Below are 24,402 nucleotides of genomic sequence, written 5' to 3'. Positions count from 1 at the left end.
CAAAGGATGTGTGAACAACAACGACCATAATAAACAAATACCATTATCACGATATAGTTTTATTGGAAGTACGAAGTTATGACACCGCGTAAACAAACCTGCGATTTCATAAAATAGTAATTAATTATAGCTACCAAGCATCCATAAACCAATGTTTCTACAATTAATTATGAATCAACATAACTTATTCTGTGGATTATCAAGATTTGCAAAACATCCTCACCAGTCGTTTTCTCAAGGCAGATGAAGCAAAACAGAATTGCTATCTACAGCCGATCTGCTATTGATGTTGACATGGAAACGATGAGAAACACTTGAAGCATTGATAAACAATTAAAACCCTTCAAGATGAATGAAAATAATGTTATGTCGTTGTTAAAAGAAATTTGATGAATATGGAAATAAAGTGGTACGAGGATCAATTCCTCGTAAATACATAATAACACAAATAATCAAGTCGTTTGTAGCATTTTGATGAGAAAAATCACTCCATACGAAATGAGTAAAAACGTCTAGGCTAGACGAGTGCATATTGGGAAGAATATGTTTCAAACATGTTTATAACGTACCGATTTTCAGTATTTCCTACTGAAATCAAAAATAAAAGAACTATATTTCTGTGTTGTTAGTTGTTTTGCGTTTAATGTGAAATATAGTATACGAAATATTACTCGCGTTCGAGCGAATTGATATTGCGTGGGAACGAAATATTATCGTGTGGGTACGAAATATTTATAGTTATGAAATCTGTAATAAATTAAAGTATCTGAGTGGGGTGTAAATAAGTTACAATTTGTTTAAAAAAAAAGCTTTTTATCATTTAGCAGCTCGAGTTGAGGAACTATTGATTTCGCATTGGCTGACACCTTTCAATGGAAATGATTTCACACCTATGTTTTATATGGCTGTGAGGCTTTAGTAATTATAAGCTCATTCACTGCTTACCACTCATTTTTTTACACATCTTTAAGATAAAATAGAAAACACCAAATACTATTAAGCATTAATGTCACTATTTCTTAATTTTATCGGGGTATGGGAAAAAAACTTGTTTGCAAACTGTGTGAATCCGATTCTCACAAAAGTTTGCAAATTTTTTTTTCATAACCCGATAAAATTAAAAATAGTGACATCAATACTTATAATTATTTTCATACTCTATTTGATAAAATGAAGTATGTTTAAATGTGACATTTTAGTGGTTTTTCAAGAGATTCTCTTCTCCGAATCGATACGCAACGTGAATGTCTCTATTGTGACGTCACGATAACGTCGGGGTTTCGCGCCATTCTCGGATTTTTTTTCATAGTGGTTTGCAAAAAAAAAATATTGGCCAATCAGAAAGCCAGATTTGGTATGAAAACAAAGAAAAAATAATTATCAATACATAGCAAACTTGGAAGGCTTGCGCTTTGCATTAATATTAAAGTTAGAATGATCAGCTTTTATGCTAAACATATGAAACATTATCACAACAAGTAGCACAGCAATCAAATTTTATTAATTTCATCACATCATATATGAAAAACATTTTTGAAAAATGTGATATAATAAATCATTTCAAAGATTTCAAAGATTTATATATTGTCAACAAAATTGTACATATTTCAGAAACTCAAAGAATTTTTTGAATGTAATTGGATGAGTAATATCTATTATTCGCCAAAATATGCATTAATTATCGAATTCGGATCAGAAAACTATCTTTTGAACTCCCTCCAAAGATGGCAAATTTTATTGTAGATTTGGAGTTCGAAATGAAAAAACTACTAATCGAAAGTGGCAGATTGTCAAATACATCACACAGTAATAGAATAAGTAATTGAGAGATATTGAGATGCATTTCATTATTTGTTTAATTGTAAAGTTCATCATCCTATTGTCAGTAGAAAGAAGTACATGTCTAGATACTATTACGAAAGGCCAAGCACCTTTGTATTTAACACTTTGTTCAAATATGCATGTCATAGTAAGTTGATATCAGTAGAAAAGTTCACTAAAAATAAATCTAAATTTACTTCGATCTAATATACATTATGCTCAGTCAAGTGAATGCAATGTTTGCATTACTATACATAACTGCCTATATTTGATAATGAATCAAATATTGTCATTGTCGATTGCCTTTAGATACTACTATAAAATATAATTAACAAATTCCATTATCTTGGCCAAGACGAATTGATATCATTAATAACAAAGTTTACTTTATATATCAAATATCAACTTCTAACCAATATCCATCATGTTTATCCAAGCAAAGATATGATGTGTACTGTACTGTGATTCTTTAAGAGGGTAAAATTTTATTGTCACTGGGACTAAAAGCATGTGTTGGTCGTCTGGCGATCTGATCGTCTGGTGATCGCATCATAAATCTGACTTAGATGGAAGTATCTATCAGATCTTCTAAAGGTGATATACGCATGTCAGGCCGGATGTACACGATGTATCAAAGCACTGTTTGTTTCCTAATTATCGAACCAGCCCGCGTCTTTGTTAAAGTCAACAACGACTGGCATATCTCGTGGAGCTCTGTCGTTAATAGGTGAACTATGGTTGATTGACAGGTGAGATACGATGTTTTATAAGCATGCGGATAATATAAGTATGAAACACAGGTAAAATATCTGCGAATACGGAGAATTGTTCTTCTCAGTGTTCACATCAAACTCACCTGCTGAAAATTGTACCAAAAAATTATAAGGTAAGAAATATCCTTTTATTTTTTCCTATTTAATTCAAAATAATAATAATGTCATTATATCAACTTTCGGAAGTATGTATATCTGATTTCCTATAATGACTGTTATTATTTTTAAAACTTTTATTTTTTCACGACGAATTAGTTATCTGACAGTATAATAAGTAATAAGGTTACAAACTAGCCAGTAGTTACTAAGCAGTTCCCGAAGAAACAACTTTGAATACACTTTAAAGAGCCTTAGTAAAATGATATTTTACTTTATCGCATTGAACACGATTTTTTTGCATTTGAAATTATTATTATCAGAGTACAATACGTTCGAAGGAGTCCACCAATCAATCATCTCTTTATAGCTTTTGTATAGATTACGAAGAATTATAAAATATTAAGCGCTATAGCACCGAACATTTATTTACAAACAGTTGATTTACGAAAGGTATGGTAATTTACTACATTTTCTCCTCTGTTCAGCGTTTTGCCCTTTTGCCGTTTTTTATTTATCAATCATTTATTTTAAAACATGGGATTAATTTTTAACCAACATTAATCTAAATTGTTAATGGACTTATTTTAAATACAAGGATTCGATTTAACTTAGACGTATAAACAGAATTTCAACCAAATAGTTATTTAATTCTTCAAAAATGTAAATCAAACAAAAGGATTTTTCAAAAATTTTCAAAACGTTTTGTATGTTTCATTATTCTTTATTTTTTAATTGCAACTTTGTTAATTATTCAAAAGTGAACACAATTAATTTCATGGAAAAGGTGTTCTTTATAAACCATTAATTACTAGCAATATAAAAACACCTTTTCCATGAAATTAATTGTGTTCACTTTTGAATAATGACTCTTGGATGTAATATGAAGAATAATTAGTTCCTCAATTTATGTGTACAAAGTTAACAGCTACACGTTGTCTGCGCGCAGGGTATTATTCATATACATATTATAAATATGAAGATAGGAAATATTCGTCCACTAGCTTTCGTTTATTTAATAAAATATTTCCATATTAATACACTGTGGAATTGTATCATTATTTTCCACTCAGATGTAGAAAGAAACTGTGCTGCCTTGACATATTTATCAGATAATTTTGAAGATTATAGTCTTCTGAAGTCTTACTAACATCGGGTATAAATCCAGTTTGTACAGCTGACTGATCAAGCTACTAATATAAGCGTGACAAAGATATCGCCTCAGATAATGATTTTGATTTTGCAATTAGTGTGTGAAGAAATAAGAGTTTCTTGTTATCGTTTTCCACACCAATTATCTGCGTTCCGGGCGCATTGGATTGACGATGTCTGATCGATTAAGCTTATAAAAATACTTGGGGTATTTCCACGATTTCATGTTGAAAGGCATTGGGTCGTTTACTATACACTGGACATAATTACTTGTTAGTGTTGTTGGTGACGCAAACATTTTCGGCAACCCATTCAATCTTAGAACAAAGTACATTTTTAAATCTTTATATGTAAGAAATCTAAAATGCATACTTGTACAAAAGTAAAATAATGATTCTTTAGTATAAATACACCTATTATGTTGCTTTGAAGTGATGAGCACACCATGCTATTTACTATAACTGTTAGAAGTAAGTGTTGGTACTATTCTTATGGGGGTGACTATAATGATGTACTTCAACCTATAGACCGGAATTCTAGAAATCAAAATGTACGTTTTAAATAGCCAGTTTTTGGTCTAAGTGACCTAATTAAACATTTTAAGTTAGCAGACATGTGGAGAAATAAACATCCAAATGTCCTGCAATATAGTTGGCGGCGACGGAATAGACAAGAGGCCAGTAGATTAGACTATTTGTTGGTAAACAAGGCCTACCTCATTAGGATGAAATCGTGCGATCTCCGACCCGCTCAGATACGCTCGACTGACCATCTAGCGGTATCTATGAAAATTCACCGACCAATGGATAATCGGGATAAGGGAGTTGCAGTGTCTTAAAGGATGCTGAATATAATGAACTGATAAAATCTGTTTTATTAACTGTATTACTGAAAGTAATGCATTTAGGTTGAGTAAACAACAAACATGGGATTTAGCGAAGAATATTATAAAAGAAGCAACGATCAAATACTGTTAACAACGAAATAAAAACCTAAAACAGTCTGTCCTTGATCTTGAAGAAAAATTAGCAGGGTTTTATCAACAATGTGATCTCACAAGTACAGTTGAGTGTGAACAAGAAATTGAAAATATCGAAAGGGAATTAGAAGTTTATTACCAACATAAAGCCGAAGGGGAGAGGGTTAGATCACGTTGTCAATATCTTCTAGAAGGGGAGCGAAATACAAAATTCTTTCTGGGGCTCGAAAAGAGTAGACAATCAAAAAAGGTAATTCACCAAGTTTTAAATGAAATAATCAAACAATTACAGATAATGAGGATATCTTAGATGAAATACAGAAATTCTATAAAAAAATTGTATACATCCAATGAGCCTGATGATAATGGTATAAAAAAAATATTTAAAGTGAATAGTCGGGCAAAGACACTCTAAATGCGTTCATTGGCCTTCCAAAAGTTCTCACATATTAATACGACGGTCAAGTTCTGCTTACATTTCCCAGTTCTGACCATTGAAATAAATAAAAGTTGAAGCATTGAAAGCGAGGCTGCGTGGAAATGTAACCACCGATATAGTCAGCCGGGAGGACGTTTTAGGATTCCTATACTTAAAATTAATTTCTTCGTACGCGGACAGATTTTGACGAGAGATATTCTATTTCTAATTCATAAGAAATTATGCTGGATACATTCACACCATTTTTACCGATTTTAGCCATCCTTGCCCGACTGTTCACTTTAAATGATATTAATATTGAAACTAAAGTTAGTGAAGAACAAAGGGAAATTTGTGAGGGAATACTGACAAAAGATGAATGTAAGTGTGCCTTGGACCGTATGAAGCAAAATAAACGCCCGGGGACTGACGGGATTACTACAATATTCTACCAACATTTTTGGGATTTAATTGAGGACACTGTAGTAGAGTCTCTCAATGAGGGATATGCGATAGGAGAATTGTCCGAAACACAAAAAAATTGGTCTTTTATCTTAAATGCATAAAAAGGGTGACGAAAATAATCTTCAAAATTGGCGACCAATAACATTATTAAATAATGATTACAAAATTGCAGCACATGCCCTAGCGCACCGTTTAAAACAAGTTATGCCGGACATTACACATACCGATCAAAATGGTTATATCAAAAATAGGTTTATAGGATTCAATGATTCAACATAAGACAAATAGAGGATATTATTGATTACTCTGAAAATTTTCAAATTTATAGTGTTATTTATTCTTGGACTTCAAAAAAACGTTTGATACGACAGAATTACCATTCATTATAGAGACTTTAGGAAAATTCATCCTCGATATTCCAGGGGTTCCGATCACTTACGACCTCTACACCCCTGGACTATCTCATAGTAAAACTGGAGGCAACAGAATAGAACAGGTAATTTAGTCATTTGATGCACATCAAAAGAGCCGTATAACGGTACACTGTGGTTGACTGTCGTTCTCTTTGTAGTCTTCGAAGGAAATCTTTGCTAGCCTGTGATTGGTCAAATGTTTTCCGCTGAGCTGCTTCAATTTCACGATGAGATAGTCCAGGGGTGTAGAGATCATTAGTGATCGGAACCCCTGGAGTATCGAGGATGAGGAAAATTCGGTTTTGGGAATCTTTCATTACATGGTTAAAAACACTTTATAAAATATTCAAGGTTGTGTATCAAATAACTATTGGATTTCTTGTCCGTATGAGGTGACGAGAGGAATACACCAGGGCTGTCCATTGAGTTGTTTGATCTTTGTTATCTCAGTTGAGATTATGGCGATAAAGATAGGGGAAAATAATATTATCATTGGTGTGAAAATCAGAGATAAAATTATGAAGATTACACAACTAGCAGATGATACAATTTTATTTATGAAATATAATGATATTTAAAAAAAGCAATAAAAGAGATTGAGCTATTTGGTAAATTTTCTGGCTTACATTAAATAAGAAAAATCGGAAGGAATATGACTAGGTAGGAACAAAAACAGAGAAGATAATGTAGGAAAAATGTCAAGAAATACGGTCAAATCATTGGGGGTTATTTTTGGGGTAAATAAAACAATTGCAGATTAAGAAAACTGGGATAAGATGATAAATAGATTATCTGATCAAAAATTCGAAAAAAACGTAAACTGTCTATTTCAGGAAAGATTATAATTGTCAATTCGCTCGTCATTCCTAAAATAACGTTTTATGCGTCAGTGCAATATATTAGTACGGAAAGAATAAAACAATTAGAAAAACTAATTTTCAAATTTATCAATTTATTTGTGATGATGAAAATGACAGAGTAAAACGTGCGGTAATGATTAGAGATTACTCTGAGGGAGGGTTGAAAATAAGAGATGTAGAATCTCATGTAGATATGTCGAGAATTTCATGGGTTTATAGATTATTCAATGAAAAAGAAATATTCAATTTCAAACTGGAGTGTAGTATACCTAGATTTTATTACAATTTTTTCGGGAAAAACGCTTTAATATTCAAAGTGAGGGTAAATAATATTAAACATCTTAATGATTCTTACAAATTACCTGTTTTCTATAATAGTATTTTAGAATCATGGATGAAATTACAGGAAAAAGAAAATTGTAAAGAAGTCTTACTAACATCGGGTAACAATGCAAGTGTAATGTTAACAATTTTGGCTATAAGTTATTGCAATTGTGTAAACAAAATAATATGTACATCGCAAATGGAAGAGTCAGAATTGATAAATCTGTTGGAAAAACTACTTGTAATGACACAAGTGTTTTAGACTATTTAATAGTATCATCTAATTTCTTTGAATTAATAACTGATTTAGATGTAATGGATTTTGACCCTTTATTCTCTGATGTACACAGTAGAATTGTATTTCGTTTAAGTAGTTAAAATAATACTGAACCTTCACCAAGAGAGGATGATCTAAACTTATCTAAAGATAAAACTTACATTAAATGGAGAGCAGATAAACAACAATCCTTTTATAATTATGTACAAAGAAAACTGCTGTGAACAATTAAATATCATAAATGAACAGTTAGAATCCTTAACTGAGAAGGGGAATAACAAGATCACAACTAAGGATATCGATAATGTTGTAAATAATATCAGTGATCTTTTTAAGACATCTGCTAAAAAGGTATTTGGTACAAAAAATAGTGCAAAGTATATTAGCCAAACCAATAATAAACCTTGGTTTGGGAATGATTGCCATAAAAGGAGGAAAGAATTTCATGCAGCTAAAAATAGATATAAACATTGTAAAAAATCAGACAATAAATCAACGTTAAAACATGCGAGCAAAATGTAAAGACAAACTTTAAATAAACTTTTCATGATGCATAAAGAGAAGAAACAGAATGAAATAAGACATACTGCGAAATGTAACCCCAAAGCATTTTGGAGGTTATTAAATGATATTGGAGGTAATTCAAACGAACAAAACGTTGATATTAAAATTGAGGAACTATATGATTATTTTAAAAATCTTATCAAGGAAGATAATACAGACGAACATTTTGACTTCGATGATGTATATAATGGTTTGTTTGATGATATATTGAATGATGTAATTACTGTGGATGAAATAAAGCATGCAGTTAAAAATCTTAGTAATAATAAGGCAGGTGGTATAGACTGTATTATAAATGAATACATAAAAAACACACTGGACCTATTTTTAAATGTCTATCATAAATTGTTCAATATTTTTTAAATACGGCATGTATCCTAGAATCGTGGAAATTGGTGTAATAAAACCTTTCTATAAAAACAAAGGAGATCCGAAGAACTTAGATAATTATAGAGCGAGGTTAGCCTGGTATCTTGCCTAGGAAAAGTGTTCACATGTATTTTGAATACCAGACTTAATAAGTTATCTGATGAATTTCATATCATTAGTGGTGCTCAAGCTGGCTTCAGAAAGCAACATTTTACTGTTGATAATATTTTTGTTTTACATACCCTTATATCTATATAAATATATCACGCAAGAAAAAAATATACTGCTCTTTCGTAGATTTCAAAAAAGCTTTCGACTCTGTTTGGAGAATAGGATTATGGAAAATGGTTTAAAAAAGTAACATAACCGGGAAAATTTTAAAAGTCATAATTAACTTATATGCCAACACGAAAGCCTGTGTCAAGAAAGGGAATGAACTGTCAGGATTATTTGATTGTAATATTGGTCTAAAACAAGGGGAAAATTTGTCACCTTTTTATTTGCAATTTATCTAAATGATTTAGAAGACTTTTTTCGTGAAAATGACGCCAGTTATCTCCAAACTATGAAAAGCTTGAGTGATGATGTTGGATTGTTTATTAAGATGTTTCTTATCCTTTGTGCTGATGACACTTCCGAATCAGCAGAAAGACTACAGACCTTATTGAATATGTTTGAAATATACTGTAATGAGTGGAAACTTACGGTTAATACGCAAAAAACTAAAGTTGTTATATTCTCAAAACGGAAGTGTAAAACACGTTTGCGTTTTTATTTTGCAACGAAGAATTAGAAATATTAGAATCTTTTACATACTAAGGCATTTTATTTAACTATAATGGTACATTTACTAAAGCAAAAAGTAAATTAGCGGAACAGGCGAAAAAAGCTTTATTTGCTGTTTAAAAAAAAAAAAAAAAAAAAAAAATAGAAATATTTCTCTGCCAGTTGAATTACAGCTGAAGATTTTTGACACTCTTGTACAACCTATCCTTTTATATTCTTTTGAAATGGGGTTTTGTTTTGAGAATAATACTATTATTGAAAAAATCCACTTGTAATTCTGTAAACGTATCTTAGGTTTGAGACGTAGTACACCAAACTTTATGGTCTATGGTGAATTGGGTAGATGTCCGTTGAGTATTGAAGTGAAATGTAGAATGGTCATGTTTTGAGTATAATTTAATTTCCACTGATAAATTGTCAAGCAAAATATATAAACTAATGTACCAATTGCATGTAAATGGAAGCATAAGTTTTAAATGGATCGATTTTGTACGAAATATTTTGTATGAGACAGGCTTAAATTTTGTATGGAATATACAGGAATCTTGTACATTGAACAAAATATATTTAAAATTTACCATTAAACAAATACTTCAGGATCAATTAATTCAAAGGTGGTTTAATGATATGAATTTGTCATCAAAATGTGAAATGTATACAGTTTTTAAAAACGATTTTCAAATGGAGAATTATCTATTGAAACTGAATGAAAAAGATAGAAAAAATATTGTTAAATTTCGTACTTCTAATTTACATTTGCCCATTGAAACGGGACGATGGGCTAATATACCACGCAATGAAAGAATTTGTCCCCTTTGTTCTAACGGTATTGGTGACGAATTTCATTACTTATTTAATTGTACTCACATATCAGTTCATCAAATTAGGCAAATACATATAACAAAATATTATTTTACGAACCCTAATCTAACAAAAATGAAAGGTCTAATCTCACTGTGTAACGTACGTATTCTTTGGCAACTTAGCAGGTTTATCGAGAAATTAGAGAAATTCATTTATAATAATTAGATCAATTAAGTCCATTATATTCTGTATTATACTTATGTTGTGTTGATTGTATTATACTAATGCTATGTTGATTGTGTTCCGTCATGTCAAAATGTAATATACTGATTTGACACGTAAGTGTGTCAGAGCGTAATAAAGAAATCTGAGAAAAAAAATCTGGGTATAAATCCAGTTTGTACAGCTGACTGATCAAGCTACTAATATAAGCGTGACAAAGATATCGTCTTTGATAATGATTTTGATGGCAATTAGTGTGTGAAAAAATAAGAGTTTCTTTTTATCGTTTTTCCACACCAATTATCTGCATTCCGGGCGCATTGGATTGACGATGTCTGATCGAGTAAGCTTATAAAACCACTTGGGGTCTTTCCACGATTTCATGTTGAAAGGCATTGGGTCGTTTACTACACACTGGACATAATTACTTGTTAGTGTTAGTGTTAGTACTTTTCTTTAAATTTTTATATTTAAGAATCTAAAATGAATAGTTGTACAAAAGTAAAACAATGATTCTTTAGTATAAATACACATATGTTGCTTTGAAGTGATGAGCACACCATGCTTTTTACTATAACTGGCACGGAATCGAAAAATAACTAATAATTCTTTGCGATATAATTGATTCTATTTTCATAATACATGGGGTTTTTAGGAATTTCTTTTAAAATCTATATTTAACAACATATGCAATTTCTCTTGCTTCGTCGCCATTGAATATGAATTATACATGTATATATAAATATATATATAGTTATCATGTTACTTTTTTCGATAATGAAGATCATTACCTGTATAATGACATATTAACAAAGCATAGTTCAAAATCAAAACTGAACAATAATGAATATTGTATTACACATTGAATATTATTTCATGCAATTTTGTCAAACTGTTTATTGTTGATTTTATAAATAGAATACGTTTGATTATACATAATTAATTCACGTTTGTATAAGCGTTGCGCTCATTGTAAAGAAACGGTTCAACTAACCTAGGATAGCTAATGTCGAAAGGCTATTGTTAGCCCTAAGGAGTTCCTGTCATTATATCACTTTAACTATAACACTGTACATGTTCATTATATCAGAAAGTACTTTTGATTTAGATATTATTTCCTGTGTGTATATTAAATTCAAAGACTATTTCGTACCATTCAACATACTAGAACACCAAATGCATGTCACATATTAATATGTGTTAAAATTTGACAACCAATGCTAAAGTGTAACATATTGATATAAAATAAAGGTTAACCGGCCTTCATAAAACCCGTAACATATCAGTTCTTATATAGTTTAATACTACCTATCAACGCATGAGTGAAAACATTCACAACATCTACATATATACATGTATATAGCATTTAACGCCACTTTTCGTTATTTTTACAGCTCTCATTATGGACATGTTCGGGACCAATTCGATACTCTCGTCATTTAATGATACAACGGACAGTCCAAGAGGAAACTTCATAAATGTTTCACAGGATGCAGTGGAAAATGTTTCATGGAACAACACCGCGTGGCTTAATACATCAACTGAGGCACCAGTGATGGCGGACGACGACATTTTGCTGAAAATCCTAGAGGTCCTTCAACATGCAAACTACGTCTTGCTACCAACGTTTCTCCTGCTTGGCTTGACTGGGAATTGTTTGACAGTTATCATTATGACTGGTCGGCGATATGCTCACCTTACATCTCGTCTGTTACTCATAGCGCTAGCCGTCTCTGACTCAGTTTTGCTTTTGACACAACCTCTGAATAAAATTTTTGTAATTGAATTGACTGGTATAGATTTGAGAGCCTTCTCTGACGTAGGATGCAAGATTTATTTTGTCTTGTTTAAGACGGGGAAAATGACATCCTCTTGGTTTGTGGTACTACTGTGTTTTGAGCGATTTGTTGCAGTTTGGTTCCCGTTTCGTGCCAAGGCGATTTGTACGCAGAGAAATACTATCCTGTCAATTATCTGCGTGTATGCAGTCATTGGTACCTACAACTCCGTCTGGTCGCCCTGGTCCACCATCATTAACGATAGATGCCACCCGGATGCTTATAACGCAAGCGATCCTGAAGATAAAGCCGCGTTTGGGAGATTTCTCGTATGGGGTTGTAGTCTCTATTCATTCATACCGACTGTAATTATGATGATCTTGACACCTCTTATCATCAAGAAACTTCTGGAACACAAGAAAAAGAGGAAGGCTATTGCCAGCATTAAAAAGAAGGTGGAAGAAACTAAGATCACGGCCATGTTACTAGGCATTGTGACCGCCTACATCATCCTCATTCTACCCGTCACTTTCCTGCATATCACCTCGTTCCTGATTGGCGTCAAGGCGTTCGGGGAAAATCCAAACGGCTTTCTCATCTTCAGGGATGTTACCCAGATCTTGGAACAAGTTAATTATGCAATTAACTTTTTCCTTTATGTCACGACTTCACAGCAGTTCCGTAAAGGCCTTGTGGATCTGCTAAGCTGTAAGAAGATGGGGAAGCCTTACATGTCCAGAATCGGTACCAACAAGACCTCCAGTCAAAAGAAGCTGAATGGAAGCATGCATGCCTCATTGTATTCGGGATCAAGTGACTCAGATGCTGGGAGCAGGTCTGGGATCACGGCTATAAGTAACTTGGAAAAGCAGCAGTTCCAGCCGGAGTCACTACCCGGCGTGGCCTACCCATGATGGTAAACATAACTTGATTTAGTGACATTGTAACCAACTATGAACTAAATCGTACCGATCAGATTCCAAGAATAAACAAAAAGTGCATACCTCGATGTTTATTAATGTTGTGAAATATTTGTGATAAATATTATGAGTATTATTGTGATTATCATTGTGATTATCATTGTGATTATATTTGTGATAATACTGTTTTCACTTTGGACATTATCAAATAAGGATATCATTTTCCACGAATGGACTCATTTGAACTTTAATGTTAATTTCGATGGTGAACTCCTTAACCTTCTTCCGTTTAGATGCGATTTGACGGTAATATCCGTCAATAAACACCGACATCCAACCTAAGTCAAAATGAGCTCACGACCACAGGATGCACTCGTAGTCTGTAATCGCCTCCTTTGTATCAGACACTATCATGCATGAAAACAGGAAGACTCTTGTATATGTAGCATAATAATAATTATTATATCGGGTAGTAAAACTTAATTATTTATGATAATAATAATAAATAAATAATTTTATTATTTTAAGTTATGACTATGTTTTCAAAATAGTGTTGGTGTACAAATTACGTGAATTAAATATATCAAACCTTTATATGCGTGCGTATTTTTGTTTTTTTGGTTTAGTTTTTTTGTTTTTTTGTTTGTTTTTTTTTTTGTGTTTTTTTTTTAAACAATACAGCTCTTATTATGTAGGTGTTGTTAATTAAAAAAATGAATTTCATTGGATATTGTTGGATTCGTTGAACAGTTTTAGATAAAATGTGAAAAATTAAATACAGTGGTCTAGTTTAAAAATTTAAGTCACATTAGGAGCCGAGAAAGAAAGATACTAATGTATTCAACATTTCAAATATAAAAAAAATAAACATAAGGCTTCGTGGCTTCGTTCCACCAATTATTTCTAAACTTCCTCTAACCTTTTAGTAATGTTGATGTTATATTCGTCACTCTTTATCTACTTAATTGACAGTTTTGGGTCAGCTTGGTAAATGCTGAAACTGAGATTTTAAATGCCAATTTTCTACAATTACAGTCATACCATATAAGTATTATATGTGATTTTATCAAATGATATATCAAACAATTTACAGCGCAGCGAAATAGACTTAAACTTTGAGCAAATTAGCTACCACCAAAATGCACTACCACTCAGATATAATTGGCGATGATATCCAACATAACAACGATTGTCACCGTATGCTTCTCATGAAGGAACCCCAATACACATCTGAGAGATTGGTATAGCGTGGAGGATGGAGCATGCTCTCTGCATTCTATTCCTTTGCTGGTGTTTTACGCTTGGTAAGCGAATTTTCTTACTTGAAGAGTTTTTATCCTACATAATCATTCCTCATTGTATATTTTAACTACATAAACTATTTAGCATTCGCGTAAAGTTATACATGTATAATAAGATTTTTAACTTCTATTAAACATTTGTGTTGACAAAACATTATACGCTCAAAACCTTTTGTTTATTTTTCGAATGAAAACCGATATCTGCTTATTGTTGTTAATCCTTTAGTAAAAGAATAAACGAACCTACTTATTAAAGTTCATACTTTTCATATCAACCTCATGAAATATACGGGTTATAATAGAGCTCATAGTTTTCTAACCTCTGACGTTTGATGGCATCGTTAATTCAATTAATAGATTTAAAATAAACACTCCAAGTATTTTAATACATCTTCAATGGTTTTCATTTCCTTTAACCATACATCTTCAAAAGTTTTCATTTCCTTTAACCATACATTTTAATGGTTTTCATTTCCTTTAACCATACATCTTCAATGGTTTTTATTTCCTTTAACCATACATCTTCAAAAGTTTTCATTTCCTTTAACAATACATTTTCAATGGTTTTCATTTCCTTTAACCATACATTTTTAATGGTTTTCATTTCCTTTAACCATACATCTTCAATGGTTTTCATTTTCTTTAACCATACATCTTCAATGGTTTTCATTTCCTTTAATCATACATTTTTAATGGTTTTCATTTCCTTTAACCATACATTTTAATGGTTTTCATTTCCTTTAACCATACATCTTCAATGGTTTTCATTTCCTTTAACCACACATCTTCAATGGTTTTCATTTCCTTTAACCATGTTTGGTAAGTCTGTGAAGTCTATAACATATTGTCTTCCTCATTGCCTCGAATATAAATCCGTTAATTGTAATGCATTATAGTAAATCGCCTTCTTGACTTTTCGCTTTCAGTTTGTGCCATTTTTGCCTCTGATATAAGTCCGAAGATATATGATGTCAGTGTAAAGTAAAAAGCTTACGTCCTTCTCAATATTTTCATCAATATTAATACAGGTGCGCGTCCATACAATGGAAAAGTACAACCATATAAAGTATCTATGCAAGAAAATAATGATGTTTGTGGATGATGTAAGGTAGAATAATAATTTGGTAAACGAGAATAAAATAACGATAAAATCAATTCAAATAAAGATGAAATCAAATAATATATATATATAATATAACGATGAATGAAAATAATATAATGTTAACATCAATGATAGATGAATATCAAATATATCTACAATGTACATGTATGTCACCAATCATATTAATGATGAAATTGATTGATATGATGTTTAAAGAAAAGAATACCATGTCAAACGAAAATAAGATGATGGTAGAAGCAAATAATATATCAGTCACATCAAATCAAATATTGATAAAATCATACCCTACACTGATATAATTAAGTGTATTATGATGATAAAACCATATGATATAATGAAAACACAAATTCATAGAGTATATTTGAACCATACGAGACAGCTATGGCGTTCCATGCATGTTCAGGAGTAGCGATCTGCAACTTGCCGTTGTCTCCTTCCGCCGGGGTATCATGCATCTGACCTTCAAAGGGTTTAAGTAACGATAGAAAGAGATACTTCCTGGATAAAAGTAAATCATCATGATAAAAACATATCATATAATGAAAACACAAATTCATATAGTATATTTGAACCACATGAGTCAGCTATGGCGATCGATAGACATGAGCTCTCTGGTTTGCCTTGTCTATGACCTAAATTTAAGATGTTATGTTAACTACAGGTTTAATGGGGCAAAAAATATTGTGTTTAAAACGTCGTATTTAGTCAACGAACACTAATAGGCCGGGATCTAGGGGGGTCCACGTGCACACACCCCCCCAACTTAACGAACCAATGTTTTCAATGTTTTTTCTGTTTTTTTTTTTGAAGCCTTATGACCCACTGATAACGAAATCGAGAGGTAACATTGTATAAACTGGGATGAACTTCCGGTCATGACGTCATCAAGATGGCTGCCATCTCGAATTTCACTAAAAATTGAAAAATAGTAATAACATTGACATTTTTCAACCGAAGAAGACAAATGAGGCATCAAAATGACCACAATAGAACATATAATACATATCAGGACCATATAATCCAATATATGAAGTTATTTCTACGCAGGAAATATAAAACTCGGATTTTAAGCTCATCAAGATGGCCGCCATCTCGAATTTCACTAACAATTGAAAAATAGTCATAACATTAACATTTTCAACCGAAGTAGACAAATGAGGTATCTAAATGATCATAATAGAACAACAAATTTATATCGGGACCACATAATTCAATATATGTAGTGATTTCTAGGTAGGAAATGAAAAAATCGGATTTTAAGCTCCAAAATGACAGTTATTTGACCTCTAATCACTCAGTAAAACAATAAAATATATAGAGATACAAAAAAAATAATGTTATATCATCATTAAGTTCACAAAACATCATCGGGTGCGTATACTGGGTATATGCTATTTTTCTAACTCCAAACCGCTGACACTACAGTTTCCTGGTGTATTATAAGTTCCTTAAATAAGTTTGACTATTGGCAATTTATAAGTAGGAACGTGAATGAAAAGTTGACAGAATATCTAGGTAGGACAAGTCACAGTTTCGTTTATTTCCTATGCATAGTATAAGCAAAATGTCAGATGGTTACCACAATGTCACATATTTCTTTCACTGGTTCTCAATTATAACCATTATCATTGTGCGTGCTTTCCCGCCTCACTGCACTATCCTCTGACGTGACTCGGCATGTCTGGTAGCTGGTACATGCAGTCCGAAACAGAGTAATCGAGATATCAGTATCCAATTCGTCGAAAGCCAGAGCTTCGTCTTCGATGTCGATGAGCTGATGTGACACTACATTACCAGTGGTGTTCTAGCCTGTCATCTTTCATGACCCATCCATGGCCAGAGTTTATATCAGGAACAACAGGTTCAGGGATGTGGGATCTCTTTCAGATTCTAACATATCGTATATGCTGTTTCAGACTTCTCAGGAAATTACACCAGATCCAGATTCTTCGAATGGTGGAATGATTCAAGCACCATTCATCAACCTTGTGGACACTCGTGCGACTATAGATGGCACAGGTGATATCCTCGAGGTCTTTAATGAGGTCATAAATGTTAAATGTTTTTCATTGGTCAGACTTTCCCCAGTCCCTTGAAGGTACTGGTTGTGTCGCATCTGGTGTATGCGTGGATACACCATTGAAGACTCTCCAGAAAAAAGTTTTTCTACAGTTCTCTCCAGACTTGGCAAAGAGAGGAGCTTCACTGTAGACCTCATTTATGACCTCAAGGAATTCACTTGTGCCATCTATGGTCACTGAGGGTTCAAAAGAATGAGGAATTGTGCTTCATACGAATTAATGAGAAGCAACTCAACCCTTAGCAGAATGTGGCCCTGGTGTCTTTTCTATCCTACCGGAGAGGTCTGGAACATCATATGCGATATGTGAATCACTAGGTTGAAAACAGGATGAGCTCCCACATCCGCGAACCCGATGTTCTTGATGTTACCTCTGGCCATGGACGGTTGACAAGTTAGAACCACGATGGTAAACCGGTAATGTAATGTCACATCAGCTCATCGACATTCTGGCGAGAAAGCACGCACAACGATAATGTTTATCATTAAGAATTATTGAAAGAAATATGTAATACTGCAGTAACCATCTGACATTTCCTCACGTTATACACAGAAAAATAAAGTTAACAGTGGATGCGCTATTTCTGAAAGAAACAAATTTCGGAAAGTGTCGTGGTATTAACGGAAACAAATGCTTTCTTCAGTTTTAATTTTAATGAAACTGGAGCTTATACAATGTTAACATTGTTTTTTTGTTGGTGTTGTTTTTTGATTGATAAGAGGTCAAATAACTGATTAGAAATATTAGTTTGCTGTTGGCAAACATTTTGCTGCGTCAACCCAAATATGAAAAATTTGCTTAGAAATTACAATTTTCGAGCTTAAAATCCGATTTTTTCATTCCCTGCGTAGAAATAACTACATATATTGGATTATATGATATATGATATGTATTTGTTGTTCTATTGTGGTCATTTTGATGCCTCATTTGTCTTCTTCGGTTGAAAAATGTCAATGTTATGACTATTTTTCAATATTTAGTGAAATTCGAGATTGCGGCCATCTTGATGACGTCATAACCGGCAATTCATCCCAGTTTATACAATAAATAATGTTACCTCTCGATTTCGTTATCAGTGGGTCATAAGGCTTCAGAAAAACATTGGTTGTTTAAGTTGTGGGGGGTGGGGGTGCACGTGGACCCCCCCTAGATTCCAGCCTATAACGGTTTTATGTAATTTGATCACCAGAATTATATCAAATAAGCATCATGTACATAATTCAACCATTTCATGCATTTGTAAATCAGTCACACAGCATGACAATGACACGAAACTTTAACATTTCTGATAAGTAAATTATGATTTTGATAATTGTATCGACCATAACATCATCGTCATTGCTTCCCGCTGAAACCTAGTTGTCCAAGTGAGTGCCTCTTTAGAGAGACCATTATGACGCGCGTTATTGGTGTTTTACTGCTTGCTGGTCATTTTACGTTTGGTAAGCTGTTTATCCATACATAATACATATCGATAGTTTCCTAACTATCTCCTTGTTATTATTTTGTTTTGCTTCTTTCTTATTTACGGTTAGTTCTTGCTGGACAGACAGCAATATGTCATTATATATTCGTCACACGGTTTCACACGATTCTCAGCTTCCTTTCGTTTATTTCTGTTGTGGTTTAGTAATACAGGACTAAACGATTTATGGAATTTTGAGCATATAGAAGAAGATGCTAAATGGTTACGTATGATTTGGGCATTTTTGGCCTCAAAATCCATCGAAGTTCTGAACTACATTAAAAATTTAAATTGTTGTATTTGAAATATTTAACACACCTTTGATTCAATTGTGATGATTTCGGTTCCACTGTAAACATCTAATATATGCATAAATAAGTAAATTTGAAAAATGAGTACCTTTTTTGCATATTTTTGACAGTTTTAGCCCAAGAAACAACAGAGCGCTATATTGTGCAAACTTAATAATTATTTACTGGGAATAAGTAGGTCTTCAGATAAATCTTTCGGAGAAATATGAATTTTGTTCAAAGATACGCTCTATAAATTATAGATAAAAAACTTAGCAAAAAATGGGCGAAATTGATAATTCCAAATGTTCATAATTTATTCATATTCAGTTACATTGTACCATAGCAACTGTAGCTCTGATTATACACAACCATCATACCTATCATATCAAGGATGTACTTGATATTCAACAATTAAATCATCGAAAATATGAATGATTTGAGGGCCAAAAGCGTAGGACACAGATCACACATAGTCCTTTGACGGCAAATTGTAAGTTTTCGAATAAGTCGTTTGACTTCGTTGTTTATATCGCCATGATCCCGCGACAGACATCAGAACCGAAAGTCTACCTTCATCCTCTCTACAGTTTGTTCACCAAAAAAGTTATGCACCTGAAGTCGCCCAATAATGTCTACCTATATATATCGTTTACATCTCGTTTATATCTCCTTTCAAGGATCCAGTACCGAATGCCCGGGTGAAGAGTGGAAGCGGATGGGAAGTAGCTGTTTTTATTTCAGCGAAGAAGTCGTGACATGGAATAATGCGAGGGTAAGAAATTAACAAAATATACAGCAGACAAAAAAATCCAAATCATTTTAACTTCAACAAAATTTAATTTCAATCAAATTGAAAAGCAATTGAACAACAGGCAATGTCTATTTAAGTTCTCTCCCCAAATAGTTCTTGTGAATATACAAAAAATCAGTATATATTCCAATTGATTAAAGTTGGACGGCATTTTAAAACAATTTTTTAAATAAAGTATTTCAGAAAGTAAGAAGGTAAGTTCGTAATACTTCATCAGCGGAAGTATTTTTATCTGTAAGCACGGCAATGTTTGGTTTTGGGTATATGTAATATTACTAATGGAATATGGAATAGCCGCCAAATGTTTCGATATAATAGTTGGATCATGAATTATTATTGAAGACTAACAGCTATCTATCTTCCATTAATAATACATGTACATATTACATACATAGTGTTTTCAATGAAATAACTTTCACATCATGTTATATTTAATTTTATATTGATTTGCTGATTACTTCAATTAACACTTCTAACAATTCCTTAGCAAAAAAGTTATATCATAAGTTATATCGTAAACTGTATGAAGACGTTTGGTTCTCTCCGACTTTTCCAGGACTATTGTGAACGAAGGTTGCATGCGACCCTCGCTTACATCTTAAATGCGGAAGAGAATCGCTTTATAGAGTACCGACTAAACACTTACGGTTACAGTAAGTACGTTCACTGGTCGATGTTTAACAAATGAATACAAAACAGAATATTATAATATCTCTTTTATAAAATCTACGCTCTTTATATTTAAATTTCATCTGTGTTAAACCTCAGTGTTTCTGTAATTGAATCTTTCTAATCGATTATTTTTGATATTACTCGTCACATATCAACAGATCTTACGTTGAAATTAATTTTATTTACGTTTGATAATCTTGTATTTTCGGACATATTACATCTTCCTCGTCATATATTGAAATCATTGCACGATGAAATTACTATTATATACAAAGTACCAACGCCCGTGTAATAATCTTGTATTTCCGTTTTAAGTCCATTTTTACCACATTGGAGCCACAGACCAGGACCGTGAGGGTAGGTTCGTTTGGGTAGATAGCAACAGAAGAATGGAGTATAGTAACTGGTCTCTTGGGGAACCAAACAGCGCCGGTAGTGAGGACTGTTCAGAAATCAGCACTAGAACGGGCACATGGAACGATATTCCATGTGATGAGGAACAGCGCTTTGTGTGTAGGATCGAACTTTAACATGCTTTCCACTTACTCTAACACGGTTGTGTCATAATATTTCGATTTCAATTTTATTTTTGTTGTGTTCCAAATGTAAAGCTGAGCACAAGCATATAAGAAATAAAAAGAAAATAAAAGACATGTAAAGTCATCCGTGGTTATTTTTTCTGTGTTAGTGTTTGTTCTTTGTTATTTATTTTCGTTTTGGAGACTTGCTCCTTTACTACATGATGCTAAATACATTATTACAATAGGCTTAAGATTTGCATATTTTGTTTATCAATCCATATGCCTAAATCAGCAACATGGTATTTGATCAATACTATTTCAGATCAAAATAAAGGTAGATTTCTTATTTAAATAATATTTATGTTTACATGTTTGGGGAATGACTTCGAATTTAATATATATTAAAAAAACAAATCAGACTGACTGCCGACAGATTTCGCTTTACGTCATTGATATACATATCCTTTTATGACCAACTTACGATCAAAACCAGAAAGGCTCTCTTTAATAGTCAATATTTGAAAAAATAAAACCACCAAGTTGGTGTAATATTTTCATCATATTCGCTTGTGGATTGATTATATTTGTCTATTAGAATAATATTAGGATTTTGCATGGAAACTATTTTTTTTTTGCAAGATGTTCACGTAATAAAGATCTCTCTCAAGAAGTAAATCAGTATCATGGCGTCTTGTTATCATTAACGCTTAACCAACAACCATAATTGAAGGCCGACCTCTGCTGAATGGTATATATATATATATTTATCCCATAAATATGCATGTTTCACAATGGAAAACCCATGTGAAAAAAACCCATAGTAGTTGGTTATCGTTCACCTACGGCGCCTCTGATTGGTCAATTCCAAGATCTCTTGATTTAGATTGCCAAACAATTTCGGACTACTTTTCATAGCGCATTTTCTTTTAAATAGCACTGTATTTACTGTTATAAAAGGTAGTTGCTTATTCAAAGTATTAAATAATAGAATATTGACTCTGTATTTAGGCACTATATCTCGTGGCGGAAAGATACCACTACATATTATTGTATCGTGGTAAGTTTCCCTGAATGAAGACGAGAAAAATGGTCACCACGGTATAAATATAGAGTTAAAGTCATGGGATAAACAAGTTCCCCAACGCGTGACTGTTGTTTATCAAGTTTATCTAAACTCTCGTTAGTTAAAGCTTAAGCTTGTGTCTTTTCAAAATTGGAAAATTAACTTACTTTTGATAAACATGATAAACAACAGTCACTTGTTGAGGAACCTCTATATATATTGTGTGTAATGAGAGCAACTTATGGCTTAGGAATGATCGTTTTGTGTCGCCTTGTCATAGTGACTCTCGGTTCTATTTTACAGTGTCATATCACTGAAGCATGCCGTCGACGATAATTGTATATCACACCCAGTGATACTATACCATCAACGTTGGTCCCTCTATGCTGAATGCTAAACGGTAACAGAAGCGACCACTCCAATACATTATAGTGTGTCTCGGATAGAGCTCTGATCCCAGAACCATCCCCAACGTATCCAGACACATTATCACAAGAGCTCCATCTCTGGGTTAAGATCTCTCTCAAGAAGTAAATCAGTACCATGGTGTCTTGTTATCATTAACGCTTAACCAACAACCATAATTGAAGGCCGACCTCTGCTGAATGGTATATATATATATATTTATCCCATAAATATGCATGTTTCACAATGGAAAACCCATGTGAAAAAAACCCATAGTAGTTGGTTATCGTTCACCTACGGCGCCTCTGATTGGTCAATTCCAAGATCTCTTGATTTAGATTGCCAAACAATTTCGGACTACTTTTCATAGCGCATTTTCTTTTAAATAGCATTGTATTTACTGTTATAAAAGGTAGTTGCTTATTCAAAGTATTAAATAATAGAATATTGACTCTGTATTTAGGCACTATATCTCGTGGCGGAAAGATACCACTACATATTATTGTATCGTGGTAAGTTTCCCTGAATGAAGACGAGAAAAATGGTCACCACGGTATAAATATAGAGTTAAAGTCATGGGATAAACAAGTTCCCCAACGCGTGACTGTTGTTTATCAAGTTTATCTAAACTCTCGTTAGTTAAAGCTTAAGCTTGTGTCTTTTCAAAATTGGAAAATTAACTTACTTTTGATAAACATGATAAATAGCAGTCACTTGTTGAGGAACCTCTATATATATTGCGTGTAATGAGAGCAACTTATGGCTTCGGAATGATCGTTTGTGTCGCCTTGTCATAGTGACTCTCGGTTCTATTTTACAGTGTCATATCACTGAAGCATGCCGTCGACGATAATTGTATATCACACCCAGTGATACTATACCATCAACGTTGGTCCCTCTATGCTGAATGCTAAACGGTAACAGAAGCGACCACTCCAATACATTATAGTGTGTCTCGGATAGAGCTCTGATCCCAGAACCATCCCCAACGTATCCAGACACATTACCACAAGAGCTCCATCTCTGGGTTAAAAGTTCAAATCCCATGTAGGGCAGTGTCATTGTATTGACTGCAGGTAGGAGGTTTTTCTGCAGGTTATCCGGCTTTGTTCCTCCTCTTAAATCTGGAAAGTCATCAGTTATTAGGGCGTCAAACCAGATAAACCATTCCACACGAACGCGATAACAAGGGAGACGCTAGGAAGAATACAGGAAGAAAAACTATTCTCTTTTTAATACGCGTCAGTAGGTACAGCAGAGACACAATTCGAATCAATGTCACAAGTTCCCCAAGTACACATACATATAATTAATAAAATTATTCACATGAGTGTCATTTTGATATGATTCTGTGTAATTAACAACGTGTAACGTCGTTCTATTCTCACCACAAGAAACTAAGGCGTTGGTGTATATATGAGTATATGATGCGTAAGTTCTATGTATACATAGGCTCATCCGCATTTCTGACCTGTATAGGACTTGATTTTTTACAAACTGTTCCAAAGTCCCTGTTAAGGAGGATATTTTAACATATTCCACAAGTATAAATTGCTAATATATGCTATATATACGTATCTTCGGATAGTTTTTGAGGACAACGTCCAGTTAATATAGATGCTTAAACAAGACAAAAACAAAAAACA

At 33.0% G+C, this 24,402-nt stretch overlaps 2 protein-coding genes across 2 annotated transcripts; both read left to right on the top strand.

Moving 5' to 3' along the window:
• Nucleotides 1–2,631: 2,631 nt before the first annotated feature.
• Nucleotides 2,632–13,613, top strand: LOC138318519 (growth hormone secretagogue receptor type 1-like). Its single transcript, XM_069260960.1, has 2 exons — nucleotides 2,632–2,707; nucleotides 11,718–13,613. The coding sequence occupies exon 2, from the start codon at nucleotides 11,726–11,728 to the stop codon at nucleotides 13,013–13,015; it is 1,290 nt and encodes a 429-aa protein (XP_069117061.1). The 5' UTR covers nucleotides 2,632–2,707; nucleotides 11,718–11,725; the 3' UTR covers nucleotides 13,016–13,613.
• A 554-nt stretch (nucleotides 13,614–14,167) lies between these two features.
• LOC138318520 (perlucin-like) lies at nucleotides 14,168–21,430 on the top strand. The gene is made up of 4 exons (XM_069260961.1): nucleotides 14,168–14,325; nucleotides 19,962–20,056; nucleotides 20,652–20,748; nucleotides 21,083–21,430. The coding sequence occupies exons 1-4, from the start codon at nucleotides 14,277–14,279 to the stop codon at nucleotides 21,295–21,297; spliced, it is 456 nt and encodes a 151-aa protein (XP_069117062.1). The 5' UTR covers nucleotides 14,168–14,276; the 3' UTR covers nucleotides 21,298–21,430.
• Nucleotides 21,431–24,402: the final 2,972 nt, after the last annotated feature.

This window comes from Argopecten irradians, chromosome 3 (genome assembly GCF_041381155.1).
Source record: "Argopecten irradians isolate NY chromosome 3, Ai_NY, whole genome shotgun sequence".
Lineage (NCBI taxonomy): Eukaryota > Metazoa > Mollusca > Bivalvia > Pectinida > Pectinidae > Argopecten > Argopecten irradians.
This window is presented reverse-complemented; position numbering and strand designations above follow the sequence as displayed.

Coding starts and splice junctions, on each gene's coding strand:
- LOC138318519 (XM_069260960.1), top strand. CDS start 11,726: ATGGACATGTTCGGGACCAATTCGATACTCTCGTCATTTAATGATACA.
- LOC138318520 (XM_069260961.1), top strand. CDS start 14,277: ATGGAGCATGCTCTCTGCATTCTATTCCTTTGCTGGTGTTTTACGCTT. Junction 14,326..19,961: donor TTGCTGGTGTTTTACGCTTG/GTAAGCGAATTT, acceptor TCTCCTTTCAAG/GATCCAGTACCGAATGCCCG. Junction 20,749..21,082: donor ACTAAACACTTACGGTTACA/GTAAGTACGTTC, acceptor TTCCGTTTTAAG/TCCATTTTTACCACATTGGA.